Source organism: Protomyctophum parallelum, assembly GCF_964188405.1.
Source record: "Protomyctophum parallelum genome assembly, chromosome: 3".
Lineage (NCBI taxonomy): Eukaryota > Metazoa > Chordata > Actinopteri > Myctophiformes > Myctophidae > Protomyctophum > Protomyctophum parallelum.
In genome coordinates, this window is record NC_139698.1 from 41097544 (window position 1) to 41123041 (window position 25498).

The following is a 25498-nucleotide window of genomic DNA, read 5'->3' on the forward strand; positions in this document are numbered from 1 at the left end:
GCAACCACAAGCACATGAATACTGTAAAAGTTAATTGTTTGTAGAGAAGTACTGCAGAGTACATTTCAATTAAGATGGTGTCCACAGCATTCCTCTTAACAAATCATTCTTGTGCCATCAATAATGTCTCCTTATTTTCTTTTTTAACATTATCTTCATATAATTTCATATAAACCCATTAATGCTCATTATAAGATGCTACCAAGGACATCATTGGTAGGCAGGTTCATGTCAAAACATTTCAAGCTTTTCTTTTTATTGATTCAAGAAGAAAGGCTTCTATTTCAGCATTCTAACTTTCTAAGAAGAGAAAGACTGTAGTCAGGTTTCTGAACTGTCCATAGTCAACCTCTGAGAGCTATATCCACACTATCCACAATAAATGGAATATAATGAGCATTGCTGAGGAGTACCCAATATATGAAGCCAAGTTTGAAAATTAATGAATACTCTTTTAAGTTTAGTGTAAATGTGTTTTTGATCTTTTTGATGTATAAGACATTTATTGCTAGCCACTGTTAATACATATATATTTTGTGAATTGAACCAATGTCACACCACAAACAGTTTAACTGGCATCAGTCACAACAGTCACTTACCTAAACACTGCAGGGAAGTGAGTGGTGAGGCAGCTCACCCCAACTTGTACATTACCATTGATTAGGGATGCAATGGTTCTCAGTATAATATTGAACCGTACGGTTCTCCATCCACAGTTCAATAATACACACCTTTTGGTTTTGCCATACTACTTTACACGCATTTGTTACTGTCAAATTGGGACTGTCTCTATTACCAGATAAATTGCCGTGAGTATATCCAGATCTAGCTTGCCAGAAATGGCTAATATACAAGCATCACTACAGCTTGTTGTTCATCCATTTTCATTGAGACCATTGGATCAATAAATAGCATGTCTGTTGTTTTGACTCGTCGTGGCTTGAGCGCGTTCAAAAGATTTTGTGTGGACGAGACGGAGCCTGAGAGTGACTTTGGAGGGCAAATACCAGCAACATGGAAGAAGGTCAAAAAGAACTAGCATGCAGTGAAATTGAACTGTGCTGCTGTGCAAGAAATGTATATAAAATCATAGATACTGTGTAGGCCATAAGCACCCTACTTCCATGTTATCAATCACCTACGGTACTGGAGCACCCGATGACAGTTATTGTTATGGATATAACTAATGCATTTTCATATCGAACAATGGCCCCCATGGATTGATTATTTGCTCTTTCATGTTTGACACACAGAATCACATTTTTGCTTTGTATACATTTATTTCTGTGTACAGTACTCTTATTTCTCTACAAATTCATAAACGTCAGTCATTGTGTGCTTTATGGCAGAATGGCATATGGTAGGACGAGGAGGTTCTGTGAGTGTAAACTATCAATGTCTCACAGTATAAAAAACAAGAATTTGAAAATCATTGTAGCTGCTATTATAGCAGCTACAATAGTTTGCTATAGCCTATAGCAAACTATACAAGATATACAAAAAACACACAATTATGTGTAAGGAATCATCTTTGGGAGGAAACCCCTTTTGTGTTGTTTTGTCTATGACATATTTTTGTCGAAACTTCTCAGTCATTGGGTTAATTTTATATAAGGCGAACAAAAAATGTGTGTAGACTGTAGAAGCTATCAGTCAGTGGGTTCATTTAAAAAAATCTATCTTATACAGAGATTGTCACATTGCTGACCTAACTATTTCCCTCTTTCAGGACTCGTTGTTCAGCTCTATACTGGATGACCCTTACCTGAGTTTCCAGCTCACCGCCAGACCCAACCAGCAGGTAAGAATCACGATTGAGTCAGACTCCTTTTTAAATGCCTGAATTATGGTGTGTTTTATGAGATGATGGTATTTAACTGTAGTTTAATTTTATGAATGAGTGAGTATTGTCAATTTGTGTACCCTGTCTGTTTTTGTGCACAGCTGCTGTGTAGTGTGTAGCAATAAATCTATATTGTTGTTTTCCCCTCAAGTTCAACATGGAGAGTCAGGGTGACGGTCTGTCGTTGAACCACAGTGCCCTGGGCTGTGGCAGTGGTATGGACAAAGGCCAGTACCCGTCATCCCAGGGTTCCCTTGACCTCCAGGACCCAGTTGACCAACAGCTTCTCAGCAACCTGAACCGAAACTACAGCAGTGGGGACGGCCGACATAATGTTCCCAACATCATCCTCACTGGTGAGACCCGCTCCATCTAGCACTAATTCCACATCTTTTCTATCCACCAGATGTCTAAAAACTCGGAAATTACATAAAAGACAGCTTCTTCTGTCCGCGGCTGTCCGCTATGGTGTGCCCAGGGGGTGAGACAACATGTAGTCCAGGAAATAAGTGAGCCCAGTGTCCATGACATCATGGAGCCCATGGACACTTTGAAATACTGAAATAAATAAAAACACATATTACCCACATTGTCTCCCAAACATTAAAATAAGATCTGGTTGCAAAAGCGGTGAAGTGGCCCTTTAAGAGTATATGTATGTATATGTGTGTATATATATATATATATATATCTATCTCTCTGCTGGTGCTGCGTTAACGCGAGACTCTTATCGCGTGATAAAAATATATCGGCGTTAAACTATTCTCAAAGTTGGGTCTGCAGTGGCCAGGAGGCGGGCTGTGTGTGCGTGTGTGTGTGTGTGAGAGAGAGAGGCGGTCCAGACTCCAGGCAGAGCACTGTCTGCGACTGCACGGAGACAGTGCACTCTGTGTAGTCTGTGAGAGGGACGGTAAAATTTGGTAAACAGTCAACAACACATTACATTTCTACTTCTACTAAAGAAAGCCATAAATCCATATCCATACGTTCTGTGTGACATGTTAAACATGAGGCAGTGCAGCAGCCTGCTGCATCCTCCTAGCTGTTGTGTGCTAAGCTAAATTATCATCCATGCATCCACGGAACCACAACACCGCTTTGACAAGGGTTGCCACATTTCGCGACTTTGAGAGTGAAACAAGCAACCAGTTCTATGAAAATGTTAACAGGCCAGATTAAAATCCGAAAAAGTCAGAAAATAAGTCTAAAATAAGCAACTATAGTGCTGACTGTCAAACATCATTGTCAGATGTTGTTTTAGAGCAGTGGTTCTCAAACATTTTCATGTCAAGGACCACCAATATTTTAAAGAAAATGTACAGATAAACAAGTCCAAAGTATCTTATAATGACTAGACTTGGCAACACTGAACAGTTCTACAAACTCACAATATGAAATATAAAGGTATTAATAGGCTGTTTCCATAATTAGGGCTCCTGGTCTAAACCCGTTCTCAAGGACTTACTTCTGGTCATTATTTAGGTAGCGCACACTTATTTTGAATGCCTTTTGGCAGAGTTCAAATGAGACATTTTAATCTAGTTTAACTCCAGGATTGCAGTGAGATTAATCTAGATTAAAAAAAAAAATCTATGCCCACCACTAATATATATATATATATATATATATTCCCAATTCCTCCCGCTGCTGACCCCTACTGGTTGGCCTTATGTAGGCAATCACACGCCTCCACTGATACATGTGAATCCGCCAGTCCAATTCTTTTCACCTGACAGCTAAGAGTTTTACCAGGAGGACGTAAAGTGTGTGAAGGTACCCTATTCTTCCCAGTTCAGCTCCCCACTGGCATCCTGACCAACTTGTAGGAGTTGCTAGTGCACCGACAGGGATCGCCCTCTGCTGCTGGTTTCCCACCCTCAAACATGGCCAACTGTGTTCCTTGGGATGCTCGGCAGAGGCAGATGCACTATGCAGAGGATTCAAACCACTAGTCTCTGCGGTGGTGGGCAGACCTTCACCCCTCCCCTGCACCACCCGGCCACCCCCAACTAAAACAGTTCTAATAAAAAAGAAATCAGAATTTATTTAATTGAAACACAATTTAAATGTTATTTGAATTACCTAACAAACATGGATGTATAGAAAATGTACAATTGACTGATTATTTTGTTGATCAAAAGCGACTTCAAATGAGTAATATATTAGTTTATTGGTTTAGATTTTGGTGGACAGATTTGTTTTTGTTTTTATCCCTGGCATAGTATAACATGACAGCCGGTCCTCTCCCCAGGTGACTCTCCACCAGCCCTGTCCAAGGAGATAGCCAGCGCCTTGTCCCATGTCCCTGGTTTTGAGATGGACCCTTTCTCCCTAGATGACCCTTTAAGGATGGACCCCCTGGCTCTGGATATGCTAGACGGTGACCTGATGCTAGCAGACCCGGCTGTAGAGGACTCTTTCCGCTCTGACCGGCTGAAGTGATTTAACCCCCTCTAGGATTATGGGTGTTGACATGGAGAGAGCAGTGGAGACCAGTGGAGACAAAGCGAGACAGGTGGAGAAGGCAGGGATCAGTGCTGCCTTGCTTGTCCACCCTGCCTTTCCTTGAGAGCTTGGTCTACCAGAGGGTCTGCAGAGTAAGGTTTGGCAACAGTCTGATCCATTTTTGATTGGGAATATGTACGGCTCTCTTTGTCACTGTTGGAGAGACGGCAGAAGATTTGCCAGAAGGCGGAGTGAACTGAGGGGGTGGGAGGGATAACCTTTCCGTTGCATCAAAGGCACTTAACTGAGAATGCTCTTGCAATGCTTGAAGTCAAGGAAAAGAAAGATGTTTTAGGCATAAGCTTGTACGAGTGTTATCTGCATGTTAATGAAAAATGCACTTGGGATAATGCAAACACGCAGGGATCGTGCATGTGTTGTCAGCTTTATGTAAAAACACATCAGCAAGTCAGCGTCACTTAATGCCATCTCAAAAAGCATATGCATACATTAAACCAGGACTTTCCATGTGCTTTTTGACTTTTGGTTTTCCCTGTATACTTTATTGTACCTGGTGGTAATGTTGGCCACAGTAAAGAGCGGTTTGAATTATTCTCCCCTCTTCTCATCAACCCAACAATGGCTTCATAGTAACTGGCTCTAAGCTAATAATGTGTCATAGGTTTTATTTCTTCTAAGATTTTAATAAGGTCAAGCATTATGTTGTTCTAACTAGCAGAAATGGCAATCCATCTAGGCAAAGTCTTTAAATGGTTTGTTCTCCCTCCTGGGCTGAATGAAGCCTCCTCAGGAGTATGTACAGTACATGATAATACATGTACCGTAGCCTTGTAGGTTTTGTGATGATTAAAATTTGGCCAGTGGCCATATTGTGTCAGGATACGCAGAGATGATTTGGGTTGAACTCTGTTGTTCTTGTGTTGACGACCTCAATACATTGGAATACTCAACTTTATTTTTAAACCCATACCTATTACCACCCAATCTGTTCATGTCTCTCAAACAGAAATATCTGGCCTCACTCAGTTACAGTCATCCAGTCCAAGTCGCTTCAAAAGATGAAAATAACACAATCTCTTAACTGTCAGTGAATCAATAATCAAACGTAGCTCAAGTGTCTATACTCTTGTGTCTATACTCTTCTGGAGCCCTGTGTGATGGCCCAGCATGCAGCTCCTTGTCCCAAAGCCAGTCCATCAGCTATCTGTCTCTGAATATGGATAGTGTTTGTGAGCTCAAGCCATGGGCCCTCTCGCTCTTGACTAGCACTGTGTGCCTGCTTTAATGTGTAGCTTGCCTACTAGTTCATATACTTGTCTCTTTATGCACATTCCCTTTATAGCTAATAGTAGTGACTACTGTATGTCACTAAAACTGTTTAAATGCTATATATATATATATACCGGTATTAAGCCAAATCTGCACTTGCCTGCTGTCTTATAGATTGGCTGTGTGTGAACTTATGCGTTTCAGTTATTGTACTGAAATCTTGAATGATGGACTGAATCAGTGCTTTCTGCCCAAGTTAGAGGCAATACAGGGTTCCTACACATATCTGTAAAAGTACTATGTGGTTTTTTACCACCTCTCAATAGTAAGTATTTTACGTAGCAGGTTCCGGTTTAGTGTCAACTTGTCATCAACTTTGTCATTAATACCCACAGACGCCTTTAATTACTTCACAAAAACATTATAGTATTTCTATATGATCAGAAACAATCAGAATAATATAGATATAGATAGACCTTTCCACAATTGACAACATAAACATTCTAAATGGGTCCAAGTTTATTTTGTGTTGCCGTGATTGTGAATATTATCAGTAGTTGACAGGAAGTAAACATAGACCCAAGCTGTTCCATAGCAATACAATTCCACAGAGGGGTCTGTGAAAATCGTCAAAACCAGTCAGAAAAGACTGTCATTTTGAAACCAAAGGTGTGTATGAACCCTGTGTATGCCGAAACACCCCTTTCCTATTGTATTGCTTAAATTATGACTGCTACAATCCTTTGGTCTTTGAGCTTTAGAATCCCTTATAGTCAGGTTTTTAAAGGGGAATTTAATTGAAATTGGCTTTTCAATCATTTCTGTGTAACATTAGATTTTTAAACAGATGAATTTCAAGCCATTTAGAAATCTGGGTAGAGAGAAAGGATGAAATGCAACAGATCTAACCTCTCAGGACATTTCAATTACTGTAGGTCTATGCACTAACTAGTTACAATTAAGTTAACATTTTTAATTGCTTTGAGTTATGAGCTCTCAAGATTGTTGAAAGGAAGATTTGTCGACAATAGATTTCCTGTATCTAAATTAAATTATTAACTAAAATAGGTTGGTGCAAACAAAAAAATATATATTGGAGCACCATTAGTCATTTTGATCTCGAAATAAATCTAACTTCTGAGAGATTTAAAAACAAAAATCAACTTTTGCAGAACAACAAAATGTTGAATGTCTGTTTCTGATGGAATTCACCTTTAACCTTAGTCACTGTGATTGACACCCCTTAACCCTGTCTAATTGACACCCCTTAACCCCGACTAATTAAGGCAAATTTATACTTTGTCAGACACTATGTCGCTCCATGAAAATAACAGATTAGTTGAGTGACATGATCTTGCAAAGTGTAAATTAGAATTTACCTGCACCTGCTGCATTTGTCTTGCCACAGTAAGGGCCATAACCAGAATATAGTACTAACCTATTTTTATGTAACAAAGGTAGTTATTACTACTATGCAACAACAAAAGTTTTATTTTTTAATGAAAGGTTGTCTAAATGTATATAATTGTATCTTGAATATATATATATATATATATATATATATATATATATATATATGTTTAATCCACAACCTGAGACCGGTTTGGAAGCGCAACAGCTTTTGACCAACTAGCTCGTTGTTTTTCAATGAAAAAGGTGTTCTTGTGTGTCTTATGTCTGTTGGTTGTCGTTTATCAGTACCTTATCTGGCATTTTCCCTCCTACTTTGTGTATAAGTGCTGTTATTACCACAGTACACATCATAGTTGTACTAGTTTCCCCCTCTACATTCAATAGTTCATTGGAGCTCTAATCTGTCTGTTTCATGTTGTCCACTGAATTTAGAGTTATAGAGTGTCACAGTCCTGCCCCCTTTCAGAACGACGAGTGGCCCGGAAGAGAATTTCCCACTCATTTTTCCCATAGACGTTTCAAAAAGTATTTAGTTAAAGACCTTTAAGCCTTGGACAAAGCCAACTCGGCTCCTGACAAATTACGGCAAACAAAAGTTTTTGGGCCGAACAAATAATTAGAATAAAAACTTTAAAAAAAAGTGTTATACCCTGCCCTTTTTTCTGGACTGTGACGCTCGATTATTGGACCAAGAGGAAGTTTGCAGTGGTTTAGATCATATTTTCCAACTTATTGCTGTGGATTTTTACATGGTTCTTTAGGCAAATATTATTAATATATTGTATTTTATATAATGTTGAGTTCCATGTCTTTGAAATGATGGAAAATAGAGATGTATAGTCCCTAAGAAATACTGAATGAAATCTTACTAACATAGTCAGCCTATAAACATAGCTGTAGAGCAGTGATTGATTGATTAATATATAAAGATTAAAGTCTAGAAAAGGCAAGATTTTTTTCTAATTGGAGAAAAAAAAGAGAGAGACATTTCCTTTATGTAAATCATGGAAAGATTATGGAAATTAGGCTTCCCTATTCTTCAGTTTGTTGCTGCAATATCCGACCAATTTCTCCATGAAGAACACGATGCTTTAATAGATTACAGATGGTCATCCTAGATATGTCAATATGGAGAGCCAGGATTAGATGTAAACATACTAGCTATGATTCATATTTTAATACATTTTAGCAATATTGTAGGTTGATCTAAATTCATGGGTCTAGATATTTTTTGAGATACTGTGTGTAGACCATGGCTTAAGTTCTTACTTGGAATTCATACAGGTGTAGGAGCCAGTATGACGAGATTCTTCAGAGTTCAGCAAATGTTGGAGATGTTATGTAGACAAGCCATATACTTCTGCCCCTTATTAGACTGTAGAAGCTATAGGTTGTTTTTACAGGGGCCTTGCACTAGTCAGGGAGCCAGTCAGGGAAAGTGGAAGGTAGAATTTGGGTCTTAAAAGGTTTGGGAAGTCAATTTATTTTATTTTTATTTCTATGGGAAGTGTATGGGGGAAATTGCTCTTACGTCCATGAGTATATTTTGTAGTTAACTGCTAATTGACCTGGTGTGTCATTTGTAGTTGTGTGATCAAATAATCTCCTATATTGATATCAAGCTGGCATAATGTCCCACCTCTGTCATACATTATGTTGAACTTTTATCAACATATTCAAAAAGAAATTGAAACTGAAGTTTGGTGCAAGTTTGTTACATTGAAATGGGAAATGTGTAGTTACTGTGTTAATGTTATGCCATGCTAATGCCATTGCTACAGTACCACTGTGAGCTAATACTGTGCCTGTCTTCTAATCTTGCTAACTGTAGCTCAATTTTTGCCATAAGCATGGCAAAGCAAAGTTACTGTGTCTAGGCAGTCATTAAATAGCCTATATGATTATGCATTTTATACATATAGACCAATAAATAAATACAAAAATAGCCACTGGAGAATAGCCACATATTGTTTGGAATAAGGATGGAAAGTGTTACATAGCTGTTTGTTGCTTAGCTCTTTGCTTCATTGTTACTATAGTTCTTTGATATTCTATTTATGTGCTGCACTGCTAATCATTCCCATACAAGCAAATGAAAGGATTTAATTAAAAATATTCTAAAATTGAGAGAGGAAAACTGTAATGGAGGTAAGATGTGAGAGGTTTTATGAATGGAATGTGTGTTGCTGGGATGTTGTTCAGACCATTTACATACAAGGCTACATGCTAGGGTCAGCGCTGGCAGCTGACAATTATTGAGAGGTTAAATAGGACACTTTCACATGGCAGAACAACATACTAGCAAATGCAGAGAAGGTAATTTTGTTGATCATCTTGCACTTGCACTTGCCATTTGTTTAGCTGGGAAAAGACTTGGAGGAGGGTCAGTACTGGTTGCCATGTTAGGCCATGTAATGTATGACTTGTTACTGCATGTTTGCTCACCAGTCCTTGATATTAACAATGGATCAACCATGGTGGGAAATTAACACTAGCCAACAGCCAGAGTCTTCTAAATTATGTCTGTGGCTAGTCGTCATTTGTGCTTTCCTGCCCTGAATATACCGTATTTGGTTTATGTGTTGGTCAACTGACAAGCTTTAACTCGTATAAATGGTTTCGATTTAATTTTGTAACCACATTGAAAGTTTTACATTTTACTGTTTAGATACAGGGAAGTATGCTACTGACTGAAAATAAGGAAGATAGCCCTTTCTGTCAGTGATGATGATGATGATGGATTGGGATGGGCAACTTTTTGAGGCTGGGCAAGATCATCTTGGCTTGGATTGGTTTGGGACAAAATAACAAAATCATCATGGGTGTATGGAAAGCTGGGTGGAGCTCATTTATAAAATGCTATGTTGGTCCCATTTGATCTTAAAAACTTTCCCATTATAATAAGAGTGCATAGTCTGATATTTTATCTCCATAGGACACATGGTTCCTACTATAAATACATGTTTTTGTTTGTTTTTTTATACCCTGCCAATCCGTGTCGTGTGGAAGAGTAGGTGCCACTTTTTTCAAATGGGGAGTATCTCATTTAGAAAATCTTTGATTAATGTTGGTTACGATTACTGTTGTAATTGTACAGCAACACTGTGTCAGAATGTTGCCTATGTTTTTTGTTTTTCTTCATTGAGTTTATCTTCATCTTGACAATAAGTGATGGACGTTGAACCACTTGTCTGTGATAACCCTACAAGTTTTGCTCTTCATAGGCCTAAAAAGCATCTGTTATGCAATAAACTATATGTATGCGAGAACGCTCAGCAAGTGTACTGCAGTTTTAACCTCTGCCAGTAGGAGCTGCTGTTGACCAGCAAAGTAATCGTGTAATAGGGATCAGTTATGGCCATATTTTTATTGATGTATTATATAAATTTCTGTCATGTTTAATGTTCTGTTTTACAATAGTTTTTGTCTCATGTTTAGGGTCAAGAAAATAAATGAACGTATGCATTTTTTTTAGTAATACATTTACATTGTTATAATTTTTTTATTTTAAACTTGTAATAACCAGGGAAACCGTGTCTGTTGTAAATAATGTTCTTAAACCATAGGTGCTTCTTAAACCTAACAAGAAAAGATTTTTAAAAGACTGTACCTTCACATTATTTTGCAAAAAATAAATGATACAAGTCAAGGATTCCATTGATTGATTGAAGTATTAACAGTTTGCAGAATTACAGTACATTTCAAGCACAACTCAATACAAAAACTGTTAACTGTGGACGACACCATAAAGCACACTTGTTTACAATAGGGTCGAGATGTACAAATATACACTTCTATAACCAAAAACGGGAAATCATCATAAAAGGAGGAAAACGGGGAAAAAACAAACAAGGAGAGGGAAGAGGGGTGGGGAGTGATTTTACAGGGGCCCGTTTTGAATTGCAGCTGTCCGTAGGTGCCCTTTAAGAGCGGTTTTGAAGGAGTCAAGGGATTCACATGTCTTTCTTAATGACTAGGGCGTTCCACATTTTGGTGGCATAGGAGCGAAATGAATTTAGTCCCTTGTTTGTGCCGAATCTGGGTTGCACATGGTTTGTTGAACACCTTCTGGTGTTGTGGGTGTGGACTTCGTTGACATTAAGGAAGTATTTTGACAGGTACATGGGTATCTTGGTGGTGTAGTGAATCTTGTGGACCAGACCCATTGCAAGATGCTGTACTCTGTCGTCAACCCTAAGCCATTCCAGCCTGTCAAAATGGGCAGGGGTGAGGTGGGTTCGGTAGTGAGGCCAAGTATAGTAGCCTGACCAGTTTGTTTTGGGAAGTCTGGAGCCTTGTTTAAAGGGCCTTTGAGGTTATGTGGTACCAAGAGGTGCATGCATAGTCGAAGAAACCTTGTACTAGGGCAGGGGTTCTCAACATTTTTGGCTGGGGCCCCCCGAAAATGCTTTGTCCATGTCTCGCAACCCCTGCCCACCCCAATACAAATTTACTGCTAAAATAACCTTAATAATAGCAAAGATACATCATAAATAAATACTGAAACCAGATATAATCATTAAGGAAAGTTTATGCATGCACTGTGTACTATGTAAACTCTAAAAAAAAAACTTTTGGTGGAGGGGAACCCCCCAAATTAATTTGGTGACCCCCCGGAGGGTCTCGACCCATGGGTTGAGCAACATATTACATAGTATTACGTTGGTGGCCATTTTATGACCGGAAAGATTTGCCTCCAGGATGGAACCTAGGTAGGTAATTTCATCTTTTCGTGTGAAAATATTGTCACCCACTCTAACCAAGAAGCCAGCAGCCTTGCTGAGATTACTATTTGTGTTCCGTTCACCTCCACCATCTGTTCTCTCCAGGTAGGATTGCATCCAGCTCACTGATGTGCTATCAACACCAATTGCTTTTAGCTTGTTAATCAGTATGGAGTAGTTCACGGTGTCAAAAGCCTTTTGGAGGTCCAGCATTACCATGCCTCAGTATTTGCCAGCAACTACCTGTGTTTGTTGTGGTCATGTCAGTGAGTGGGATGTTCTGAAGCCAGATTAGAATTCGTACATTAGTTTTCTAGTGCCAAGATACTTTATTGTGTAACGTTATTTCTGCGTTTCTACATTTCCATCCTACACAGCAGGTATAAAGCTAAAGAAGCTAAGAAATGAGAATGAACCGTCACTACTGCGTTGTAAAGACTGCTGCAAATGCGTGACAAAACAAACAAACAAAGAACTAACGGACCACGTTCATCACATCTGATCTACAGTTACATTACAGGCTAGTATGCACGGCGTAATGAAATACTCAGCAGTTTAGTTTCTACTGTTTTTAGTTCTCTCCTACGCATGATAGAAAGAACAGATCTACAAGCTAACTGTTATCTTGTAGTCGACTGTAGATCGAACTAACAGCTTGTAGATCTGTTTTTTGGCAAGCAAACCCCTCCCTTTCCTACGACGAGAGCAGAGCAGTGAGAGCACGCACAGCGCACAGCGACATCTGCACTGGCTCACTCAAACCTGCTGGTTCACACAACTACACAACAACCATGGACGTTGTATTTCTGAACATGACCTAAACATGACTCTCCCAGTGTGCTGTCGGAACTACCAGCAAAGACTACAAGGTAAGACTGATATATGTTCAGATGTTTGCAGTTATATTGGTGCAAGATATCACCAGCCATACAGCTAAGTTGGCAAGCTAACGCTGACTGACCCCCATGTAATCACAATTGCGTGCGCCCCGCAATGGTAGGACATTTTTAAATACCCAACAGCTAACAGTGAAGCTATCTCTCACAGGGCATTCCGTGGCGTGAAGTCTATATTTATGTGGTGATACCGCGGACGTGTTCCTTAGATAAGGACACAAATGTGTATCATATCTAATACGAGAGCCGCTATCTGCATGTTACGGTTTAGCGACACTTGCTAACGGGGGCAGGGAACGCAGCTGAATAGGGGGTGTGTGTGCTAGTCTTTTCTCAAAGCTAGCGACTGTAAACGCAAGAAACTAACGGGTTTAAAAATGCGCTTGTTGTCATAATGTCATTGAACCAGCGTTCTTTTGAATTGCAATTTATATACTGACCCAGGTACCAACAGTGTCCAGACTGTTGCTGATCAATGCATTTCGGTTGATTGAACGTGACCGCTTAAGGGCCTGATAATGATTGTTCCCCGATACTAGTATTCCCATCTTGTGTACAGGCATGCAGCTGTGTACTGTTATTTAAACAGTGATGTCACTCATGTGAGACTTTATTTTTCCTGTCTCTTCTGTGCTCTACTTCTGCTCATCTTCACTTTGACAGTTCTGCGAAGGCAGTGATGAAATTGTGTTTATTCTGGCAATAAGGAATCTATACTAGCATAGGTTTCATTCATTCATTTGATTGTTGATCTGTAAAATTAGTTGCAAGGCAAACGTTCATGAGAATGTCTAATGCTAGTTTTGATTGCAGATATTTAGAACGCCAAATATAGAATCTAGAGTCTAGAATCTAGATCGATAGCAGTGGGGTCGGGGAAGCCCCAGGGCCCTTGGGAGATTTCCAGTGGGTCTCCACTTTCCACCAAAATGAGAAACGGTATTACTAGCCCAATGACTCTCCCCACCTAGATAGTATGCTGTTGTATTCTGAACTAAAACATTTACAATTGGGTTGCACATTTACCATTTTGGTCTTTTTATCACTGAGAAATTAGTTCTCTCTCTTAGACAGTCAATCACTGTCAGCCACCCACTGCTGCAAAGACATTCTTTGAATACCGGTATCTATTTTTCTTTTGTCACAAATAATGCTGCTCTGAGTCTGATTGAATTTCTCACAAATTATGCATGGCCTTTGATATTGTATTTTGTATTAGGGTTAAATACTACTTAGGCTAAACAGGCCATTTGGCCTACACATTGTAACCCTATTATTGTCTCCACCAGGCCGAAGGCATGGGGAGAGAGTATGTTTTGTGCTCCGTCCGTGTGTCTGTCCGTCCGTGTGCGTGTCCGTCCGTCTGTTACCAGCTAATCTCCGGCACTGTTAACCCAGTCAATGCCAAACTAGTCATGTGCTCAAGACAGATCTGTCCAATATTTCATATTCCATTCTGATTGGCTAACATTGGCTTTTGTAGTTGAATTCTGTTATTCAAGTATTAACAGTGCATTTACTACTATGGCTATTCATAGTAATGCACTTCTAGATGATTCATCTAGAAGTTTAATTCTTTTACTTTGGCCTTTTTGTGGCATACAGATAATTAACAGCAATTTACTTAGAGACTGCTTTTGAAATTTCAATACATCTCTTTATGTGGGACATTTTATGATATGATATAGTCCATGGCCTTGCACTACTGTGGAGCTCATCAAAACCAACAGGTCACACCTTTTAATCCCAAAATTGTTTAATTTGTCACACAGACAGACACTAACTCCTACCTACACAGTAAAATGTAACCAGCTTCAGGGTCCCTGCTTATCGCTGCCCGCCCCCTACACCCTGACCTTTCTGAATAATTGCATCTCAGAGGGATAGTCTACATATGGAGAAAAGGTTATACTTCATGTTCTTTGTGTATAAAATTATACTGTAAATAAATCCACCCAGTGAATTTGGTAATGCTAGATTTGGGACAAGGTTTGCGGAGGGTACTTTTTCCACATGCAGGCCTAGTCTGCTAAATTTACTACTCTGCTAAATGTACTACTTTACTGTCAATGTCATGTTAATTGTGAAGTTGAATACATGTCTAGTGATTTGTCATGGTGGTGTGAGGACACACTGCATAACTGACATTTTCACAGTAGAGCATGTGGTACAATAACAGGATCTTATCTACAGTGCATAGAGACAATACAAGACATGCTTGTTTGAGCGGAGTGCCTCTGTCTACTGCATGTCTTGGTGGTGCATGCACCTGATATCACTGTCATGCTGGGACTTGCCATCTCTTGTGTAGTGTTTGTCACTATATAGAGGGTATTTTCTCCAATAGACTGTGCAAAATAATGCTGGAATTGTTAAGTGACTGGGTTCCAAAACCAACCAATACCTGCCTCAAAACAAATACTGGACAGTAAAAAAATACATTTACTACATGTAGTGAGTGTGTCTGTTCTACCAACCACTATTAAAGTTGTTACCAGTTATTGTTTGAAGTCCATCTTCTATTCCGAAATAAACTTTTAGAATCACAACAGCTACTGTAACTGATGATTGGGAAGTGATCAACCTTCAGCCAACAGCAGTGTGACAAACCCAAGTGTAATATCAAAGACCATGTGATATAAGCCATTGTTCGTTATCTCAGTTCCATAAATCAAACTTTCTGTTAAGGTGTCGAACTTCAAGTTGGATGATGGTGGTGGTGGGGTCACCTCAGGCTACATTGGTTTTGACCTGACCATAGCCTTGCCATGGCTGCTCAACAAATTAACCAGCTGTTTTGTATCAGAATCGTCACATGAGATGGTTAAGTCACTGAAAGAAGGATATCTAGGACCATACCTTTTTATTTTCTTTCACCAGTCATAATGCTTTGCAGAAGTCACTATTTTAATTCACCAGTCATAATTCATTGCAGAAGTCACTATTTTAAACTGTAAATTTAAAGTATAATACGATGCCTCAATGGTAGTTTTGTTACCTGTCAAAGTACAGGGGTTAAATTATTTATGGAATGCTCAATCTGAAATTACGTAGTCTCCGAAGCTTTCCTGTTGTCTTCTCTTTTTCAAACAAGTTCTTCAACAATCCACTTAGTACTAGATACTGTAGCAGGAGAGACATTAAAAACACTATCAGAATATTGTTCTTTGCGGAGGAATGTGGTCATCCTGGATGTTATGTAATTGGTGGATATATTTTTCAGCCATTGCACCCTCCAGGCCTCCACATTCCACCCCATCTGATTGCAGCTGGTTTACGTTTATTCACGGGTTTGTTGTGGTTAAGTTTCAGATTAGGATCTCACAGGAGGCTGTTCACCTGACTGCTTAATAGCGTTTCCTTTTACCAATGATTCCCGATAGATATATATGCTGCGTGTCATTTGAATGAGTTTTATTGTACTATTTATTTGTACATTTGCCTACTGTAAACCTATTTGTGCCTGCCAGTCAAGCTTTTTATTAAGTTAGGTAATAACTTAAATTTGTAATTGATAGTTGATAGTTACATCTAACTATCAAATGTTAGCTATCTCATTTTGGAAGTCTTCACTTCCACAGTACAAGTTTAGTTTCTTTGGCAACTGTCCAGATGCAATTCACAAGAAAACAGATGTGTTGAATGAGGAACTACAACTTTGACATTTGACACGCATCCGAAAATTCAAGCAATTTAGGGGATTATCACGTGTCAGATGCCATTGTTCTAGATGTCAAAATGTGATTGTATGTATATGGATGTGGAAAGGCTGCTCATAAAGTTCTCAGGGAGTAGGCTGTTGGTTCGTCTGACAGACCTAAAGCTGACAGCCAACAGTTGTACAAAATTATGTCACACAGCAGAGCCCTGTTTTCATCATTGTCATGACATTTGGCACATTTTCTTTAGAGCTGTTTCATTCCAACCCCCTGCCATTTTAAATGTTTGTTTATTATTATTGTTTTGTATTTTATTTAAACAATTGACCTGCCTATACGTTAGCAGCTACAGTACTTCATGGTGACTGAGTATGCAGTTACTGTAGACTAGAGTGACAGCCTGTTTATGTTTGCTCTGTCCCTTTGCAGTGTGTGAGATGCGGTTGTCCTTCACTGTCACAAAAGTAAATCTATGCATATAATACTGTAATAGTCACCATATACACCATCTATGGCTAAATATTGGTACATCTTCAATTTGCTTTACTTGCTACTTGTGACACTTTTCTTTGCAGCTTTGTTCACATGTGAAACACAAATGACATGCCATGACATTAGTTGCCCCAGTGAAAATTAAACCCATATTTTAATGTTGGTGGCTGGTGTCGTCCTTTAACGATGCTGCTGCTGCTACTGTACAAAGAGAATAGAGCTCATAATTAAGCCAGTATGTTTGTGTCTGTTGTTTTGTTGGTAGGAGTGTTTAGAACTTAAGATCTAGCAATTTACCTCTGGATATATTAGACAGACAGACACCTTGGTCTACAGTTATGTTTGTCTTTTCAATATGACCAAATCAGAATACTGATATACAGTATATTCTCAAGGGAATGGAATGCAGTGGGACAGGGGTGCCACTGCCACCGGCCGGGCTCCGCAGAGTTGCAAACCACCCTGTATGTGGGGGGTCACGAGGAGGCTTAACTAGTTGGGTCACGCAGAAGGGGATGAAACCAGGCCCCCTGCCAACATTAAAACTATGGCAAATAAGAGACAGACAAGCTGAACTGTAATATTGTCCAAATATGCCATTATTTATGCAATCATAGCATAACCAATGCATAATAGCATCGAATGCAATTGTAATGAATGCTGAAAACTCACCTTCAAGTCACTATGACAGTAAATTATTTGAGTTTTCTCTTGTGTGAACCGTTTCAACTCAGTGTTAAGGGGCCAGTTAGAGATGATCTCCTCCAGGATAATTATTATTGTTTTCTGCACTTTCTATTGTACATTCCCACGACAAGAGCATAGATCAACAAGAAACCACTGAAGCTGCTCCAAGCGAGGGTCTGTGTTTTCTAAGCAAGCTTTAAATAGATGTGCCTGTCTGGCGTAACCATTTCTGTGGCGCTGCCAGCAAGCCTGTACCAGGCCACGTGGCCTTTCAGACACAGCAGAATCAACCCTGTTCAGGACAAAGCTAAAAGGGACAGTCCCAGTGGCAACATGTTCATCACAGCGTCCAGGCCCGCACTGCACCACTGGGGCTTCGCTTGAATTTTATGTCATCTGGACAGCGGTGTGTCGCGTGTTACTCTGAGTTGATGGGAGGGTCGGATTACAACACCACTGATAATATTGTGGCACTGCCTAGTTACAGTTACAGTTACAGGAGACTGACGATGCGGTCAGTCTGGGATTTGTTCTTGACCTCCCCTTTTGCTTTTACCAGCCTTGGAAAGTAAGAGGGAGAGACGTGGCTGGAAAAAGAAAGCACTGTGGATGACAATGGTATATAAAACTAAATAGTGGTCTAATAGATAATTAAATGATGATCAATTCTCATAAAATAATTATGAATACATTTCAATGAATGAGAAAATACTGATGTAGTGCCGAAATGATTTCGGCTCGTCAGAACTTTTCAGTGGCATCGAATCGAAGCGCTGGATTTTTGTAGCTACGTTCTTAGCTTATGCATGTTTCATGATAACTACTTTTATATATGTGATGTATGCCATGCTTTTTGTTACTGCTTAATGTAAATCGCTCTGGATTAAGAGCGTCTGCTAAATGCCTAAATTGTAAGAATGACTTAACCATAATAGACATTAGATCCCATCATCGGAAATAAGAGGGTTGTTGGCTGGCTGTGTGTATCCAGGTTCCAGGCTCTGGATGGAATAGATTTGCCTTGTTTTCTGAAGTGAGACTTGTTATCTGGGACTGTGTGTGTGGATGTGGAGAGAGCTGCCACCAAACCCAATACCTTTCTGCATTCGTGTTAAGCCCAAACCACACCAAAGGTTTGAGACGGGACGAGACGGTTTTAGTGTTCATCCCAGCGGTGTGATATGTCCTGTTGCACGCTGACCCAAGTGATAACCAGGGTGACTGCGGACCATTTACGGACATCTTTCAGGCTAGACTGCCTATGTTTGAAGTTACCTTTGAACAGCCACTGCACCGACCGCTAAGTTGCTTGTCATGAAAATCCACTTTAAAACGGTGTAATCGCTTGTAGTGTAGAAAAGTATTCCATAGTGGCGACCACGACAACAGACCGGGAAGCGCACGGCTTCCTCCTATGGCAGCTTCTCCATTGTAAACATCAGAGACTCAATTTCCCTTAAACTGGTTCAATGGCCCAAACCACACCAAAGGGTCGCCATGCAACTCCTCGCAACCGTTTGGGTTTAGGTTATGTCCACATTTTAAATTAAATCATTCTTTATTTGGCTCAGTGCCATGACTCTGCTCAGTGCCATGACATATAAGTGACAAGTACAGACAGAACAGTACTTACATTTGTATATGCTCTTCAAAACTAGTTATGGCAATGTTCAGACTTGTATTGTGAGTGGAACGCTTTAATATTTTCGTGATGCAATCAGGACAACGGTGGAAAGGAAGAGAATGCAGAAGGGTGTGGTGGGCATTTGAGAATGAAGTGTGAATGATGCACTATGGTGGGTTCAAAAGTCTTTGAACTGTTGCACAGATCATATTTTGATGGCTGCGCATAAGGATACGAACTAAAGACGGATGTCTCTGTTTGACGCATCTCACAGAATAAGAGCCAAGCTTCACTAATACGTAATAAGTGATGCCTGCTGCTGTCAGAGGGTGAATCCACTTGTGATCTGTTCATTGGATGACCACATTTGTGTTTGTGTGTGAGTCAATGTATGACACTAATGTGGTCATGTGCCGTGTCCCTCAGACCATGGGGAAGACAAAAGGACATTGTGCCCACTGCCCAGACAGACCTGTGTTTGGGGGAGACATGGTGGCAGCCAGGGCAGGACGTTTATTTATTTTTATTTTATTTATTTATTTGACAGGGACAAAGCTCATTAATCAACATGTCAGTTTTCACATCAATGTAAATGGGCCAGAGTTCGCCAAAGCTAAATTTCATCTGTAGTCCCTGGGCAGTGGGCAGGCTCTTAAAAAAATATGATAAAAGAAAGACAGAGTGTAGGGTGCCTGCACACAACACCATGCGTTGATGCCATGTGTGCATACTGTATGTGCAGTGTGCACTTGTGCAGGCACCCAACACCACGTCCATACAAAAACACAGTACAATACAGATAAAAGAAAGACAAAGTGTAGGGTGCCTGGCCTGCACACAACACCATGCTTTGATGCCATGTGTGCATATGTGCAGGCACCCAACACCACGTCCATACAAAAACACAGTACAATACAGATAAAAGAAAGACAAAGTGTAGGGTGTCTGCACACAACACCATGCGTTGATGCCATGTGTGCAATCACCCAACACCACGTCCATACACAAACACAATACAATACAATATAGGAACAGATCAACATGGTACAGGGGACAGAACAACTGCAAAGTGAAGTGAGAAATGACACTGGTGATGAATACTAATTAGTGCTGATAGTTACTCATGATTACAGATTTGAATTGTTTTTAGCCACCTTTTCAGGTTGAATTTGAAGGTCAGATAGTTGGAAGTCTCTCTTACTTCTGTGGGGAGACTGTTCCAGTGATGGGAGGCTCTAACAGAGAAGACTGTTTTACCAAACACACTACGTCTGATTGGCTCGTTTTGGCCTAGTGTGTGTGGCACTGTACCAGCAGTGCCAGACACATGCTTGAAAACCTACACACTGTTTCCGCAGTACCTGTGGGAAGTCTGGTGTCTGTTCAGTGCTCAAATCCAGTCTAGAGCCTGACTACTTTATCCAGTAATTTGCATAATACACGCAGACACAGAGTCAACCACAGGTAGTCTAGCCGTCCTCTGTACAGTAGTTAAATCCACAGTATTAATTTAACACAGAGTGTAAACAATTAACATTTACCCAAATGGACCCTTACGGAAATGCTCAGAATTAATGTAAGCTTTTCAGCAACTTTCTCCCCCCTGGCCTGTCAGCACTTTCAGTGTCCTTCCCATTGCATTCTGAGTGTCACTCCCTCTCTTCTGTTTCATCCTGGTTCCTGACAAGAAAGAAATTGCATGCTCTCATCTCCCTAAACAACATCCTTCTTTCCTCTACATACCTGTACTGAAATGTTTTGTTCTATACAGGGGTGAGGGTAGCCAACATCAACATATACACTCCCAACAGGGACTCTGACCATTGGTGAGATTGCAGAACCCTTATCTAGAGCCAGCACCAGAAGTAGAAGGGTGGAGGACTCCCATATAACAGTCTCTAATGACACTTAGGAACACGTACACTACCAAGAACCCCACACACGCGCACACAGACAGACAGACATGAAATGAATACTACGAGTATGCCAAGGTCATAAACACATAATAAATAATGCAATAATTTGACATTGAGGAACAATCAGGCACTTCCTGTAGAAGTGCCTAATTGGCAACCAGGAAGTCAAATACAGACAGGATGATGGCACACATGATGAAAAAGATAACACAGTACAGTAATGACGTCAAGGGAACAGATGGCAGGGTCTCCTCCAAATTGAGTGGCTACCAATAATAGCAGAAACTGAAGAGAACCTCACTACCCGTTTGCCCCTTCTCTTAGGGCAGTATTTCCCAAACCTTTTATCTTGAGACCCAAAACAAGAGACATTTATTGTCTCCCTGGGACCCAAACGCACAAAATACATTATAAGCCCTATTTTCTGGTGAGAAGGGGGGATGGGGGTTGTCTTTTTTGAAAACAAATAAAGCGGTAAAAGTGTAAGCAAAACAAGGGTAAAAGGGTAAAAATGGGTCATCACAACAACCCAGTGTTTAAGAAGCACTGTCTTAGGGAGAACAGCCAATCTGGAGACCCCTCACAAACGGATAACAAAAACAAAAGAAACACCTAGCTGTCTCCTAGTTGTGAAATGGTCTGCACCAGCTGTTGGTATTTCACCATCTTGGTTAGAAAGGCCTCCTCTAAAAGCTGTATTGTAAAGTACAACTAACCTCACACACTGACACACACATACACACCTTCTGTCAGTACTTGCTAATCTCTTGATAGTCTAACAGTAGACACTAACTGGTGAACAGTTGGTTCTCTTAATACAATCAGAATAGAAATGAAACCTCGTCTTTTTTCTCTCATACGCCTGTTGACTTCCTGTCACATTTTCCACTTCCTGTCATAAACCAAGCCTCTTCATTCTGAGGAAGATTAAGGCAGGCCTGCATAAACATAAGAGATAAGACAAGACTTGCCAAAAAGAGAGATTCATCATTCAGTGAGTATGTTTGTTCTATTCTAAATTCTACATCTTAAAAAAAAAGACTAAACTAGTTTGGATCCAAGGCAAATGTATAATCTGTCCTTTGGGTCTCAACCTGAACACTCATGGTCACTCTTGGAAGTGAGATAGAGGAAGTTGTAGAGCCATATTATGGTTTGAGATAATTATGCTCCTAGAAAGTGGTTTCATGGTGATTTTTCTACTGGTACCACGGAACATCACGCACACGCACGCACGTGCACCCACGTGCATCGCGGCATGCGCACAGAACGGCTGCATAGCCTAAGCCTATTGTTAAATAGTGTATGAGAGTTTTAGACACACAAACACTAAAGTAGTAAATAGTCAGACAAACATATTTACTGCACACTATCGAAAATAAAAAGTTTGCTTTGGACGAATCATGAATGAATCAGTTTGATGGAGGAGGAGGCATTCTTCTTGTGTGCTGAACACCAGCCATAGCCTACTGCTGTAAGTATGCATGCTTACCGTATAGGCTACGTGCACTCAGGTAAACAGTTTGAGGCCTCTCACTTAACACTCATCTGTCACACCTGCCAGTCATTCAGATCAATACCGAAATATATGTCCATAACTGCCATGTGTCTTGTCAGTGTCCTTGAGCAAGACACTGACACTATCATCTCTGTTGTTAGTTGGTTTGGATATGGATACTGTGCCAGTGTTTCCCCTAGCCTGAAGCTGATAAGTGTGGGGGGGAGCTTTCACGCATGCACACTCGCAGTGCGCCGGACTGTCCTATTCGTGTCTGCCTACTAAAAATCATACTGTGGTGGCTCGTCATGATTGTGTGGTGGCCCGCTACACAATAATGCATATTGCATAATAGTGGAAACACTGTGGGCGATATGGACAAAAAATGACACCCCACCCTCCATGACAACGGTCTTTTGCATGTCGCAGTTTGTCAGGATATGGGCATAGCTGTGAAAGCTGAGTTCCCTCTGTACCATCTGACAGATTGATTCCCTGCTGACGGTAGGCTAACTGATAAACATAGGCACTGTCTGTCCATGGGGCAATCTAGTGCATTCCAAAGGGGGTTTCCAGTGTGACTGTAGTGTGAGTTAATCTGCCATACAAATTGGCCACTCGCAAAAAAGGAACCAAATATGATGACTTTAGCAAATGCAGATCAAAACACGACCTTGCAAAAAATCTCTTTAACATTGTATTGGACAACTCCCTGACTATGCTGGATGAAAGGTTCAGGAATACACTGGATGCTAGATAAATGGCCAGTTGGCATAGGTTACAAAGACCTCATTTTCATCTTTTTTTTAGGGGTCCTATATACAGCTTTTCATCCCATCACGTCTCACATTTGCCATTGACAATGAAAGGAGAATTTACATCATATGTAGACAAGCAAATCGGCTAAACAATCACATAAATTCAGTTGTCATCTTACATGATTATGGTGATTTTTTCTTTTTGAGGGGCGCTAGCCCGTCCTATATACAGCTTTTCGTGACCACCGAACTACAACATGACGTCACGAGCCGCGATGAAGAGCAAACCACTGCCACAGCCCCAGCCCTTCTCTCTGTTTTTACTCCCCACCACTCAACGTTATTTCAGCTCTAGTGGTCAGCTCACCGCCGGAGCTGAAAAAATCCAGACTATGAATGAGCCTTAAATCTCAGAGCAGCAGTCGTATCCAGACATCAGAGAGCTCTAGGACTCAGAGTAGCAGTCGTGCCCAAACAGAGAGCTCTATAGGGACTCAGACAGCAGCAGAGAGCTTTAGGACTCAGAGCAGCAGTCGTACCAGCAGTGCACCTCATGCGGCAGCAGAGCAATGGAAATTTGGGGCATCGTCTACTTCCGTCCACTTTCTAAATGTGAGATAGGAAGGATAGGCCATTAATTTATGAAACCATATGAAATATGCATATTTTCTGCAGTGTCAATATGATATGTTGCCAGAATGCCAATATTGCTGATTGATATCAGCACTCAACGCTGTCTTCAGATATTGTAAAGTACGGAGCCCCTAACTTAAAAACATATCTGCCTCATGTCCCTTCATAGGGTCTTCGTAGTAACGTACCTTCATGGAGGTGTAGTTTATTTCAGGTACCTGTTTTATTGCCAAACTGAAGAGCTGTCATCTGTTCCATGTCACTAGGAAGTCACAGAGAGCCACTGGGAATGGAACAGGAAACAGGCTGCATGTAGATTCCTGTCTGCAGTGCTGATGATCATTGAATCCTATGCCTGGGTAGTTTGTACACTTCCTCCCCTTTCACTCTGTCAAAATACTTTTTAGCAGCTGTAGCCTGTTTGACTTTCACTTTTTTATAGTTACGGTAATTGTCAGTAGCTGCGAGTGACTTTACTGACTCCCCAATGACTGCCCCACTTCTGCCTCCTCATTCTGCATCCTTACAAACTCCACACGGAATCCGATCCATTCATCCCACAGCCAGCCATGCTCAGGCAGTTCATACAGTATTTTGCAAGTTCATTCAAATCAAAAGACCCATTCCTGCTATATACTATAGTTAATCGGTGTCCCCAAGGCTCCTTTTTGGCAATACTAAAATAATCTGTCTGACTGTCTGTATATTCATTTATTATAAGTGAAATGTATAAATTGATTGCTGTTCCTGTATTTGTTGGTCAGTCAGCAGAAAGGTAGTGCTAATGGGATTGGGAAATGTTGGTGCAGGGAGGATTTGGCTGTTCAACCACCATTTAGAAAATGCTATACTATAGTTTATACAAGTAAGACGCGCAAACGCGGCAAGCGAACGCAGCGGCAGCCCTTAATTTTGCGTGTGTCTTTAAATTATTTCTTGTTGACACACTAATCTAGGGATGCTCCGATCAGGTTTTTTGGGAACGATCACCGATTGTTTTTCTCATGATCGACCGGATCCGATACCGATCTTGTGCGAAAGAGGACAATTTGAATTTGTGTGTGTGTGTGTGTGTGTGTGTGTGTGTGTGTGTGTGTGTGTGTGTGTGTGTGTGTGTGTGTGTGTGTTTGGGGATGAAGGGGAGAATGTTTAGGTCTTTCACAAAATGATATTATACTATATATCTGATTGACTTTTATACCACTTAAAATGGTATAAAACGGTTTCTCCAGATGTAGGCTTGCTCTAATATCTTTATAATGGCTTCTCTTTTTGAGTACACAGTACACACTGAGAGAGAGCATCGGGAGATGACAGTTCAATTCCAACTGCAGACCTGAGTTACATGTCCTCCCCCATGTTTTTTCTCTGCAGATTCCAGTGTTTTTACTACCCTATCTAAATAAACAATAGGGAGACCAGGAGAAGCCGAAAGGGAGAGACCTTTTTATTATTGTTTTACAAATGAGTGCCACTGAAAAAGTGAGATGTCACAATGAAAAGTGGAGAAATATAACGTAAGTGATGGGTGAGAGTTACAGTACATTTTAACAGCGGGCGACAGCCAGACGAAATTTCCGGAAGTGCTTTATTTGTCAATGGGACCCGGGAACTACTGGC

The 25498-nt window shown here is 40.4% G+C and overlaps 2 protein-coding genes across 7 annotated transcripts in view; both read left to right on the forward strand.

Annotated features, from left to right (window-relative positions):
• The window catches only part of LOC310855907 (CREB-regulated transcription coactivator 2), a 33762-nt gene extending 23119 nt beyond the window's left edge, over positions 1-10643 (forward strand). Inside the window, exons 14-16 of one of the 2 annotated variants that reach the window (XM_083761089.1) lie at positions 1730-1801; positions 1995-2199; positions 4095-10643. In XM_083761089.1, the coding sequence (XP_083617215.1) occupies positions 1730-1801; positions 1995-2199; positions 4095-4285 (468 nt within the window). In that variant the 3' untranslated portion in view covers positions 4286-10643. Of the gene's footprint in view, positions 1-1729; positions 1802-1994; positions 2200-3595; positions 4068-4094 lie in introns of those variants that run through there. The other variant, XM_083761088.1, reaches the window with a different exon arrangement.
• A 1805-nt stretch (positions 10644-12448) lies between these two features.
• The window catches only part of dennd4b (DENN/MADD domain containing 4B), a 43227-nt gene continuing 30177 nt past the window's right edge, over positions 12449-25498 (forward strand). For all 5 annotated transcript variants that reach the window (XM_083761760.1, XM_083761761.1, XM_083761762.1 and 2 more), the window contains exon 1: positions 12449-12584. The gene's annotated coding sequence lies outside the window, so the exon portion shown is untranslated. The remainder of the gene's footprint in view (positions 12585-25498) is intronic.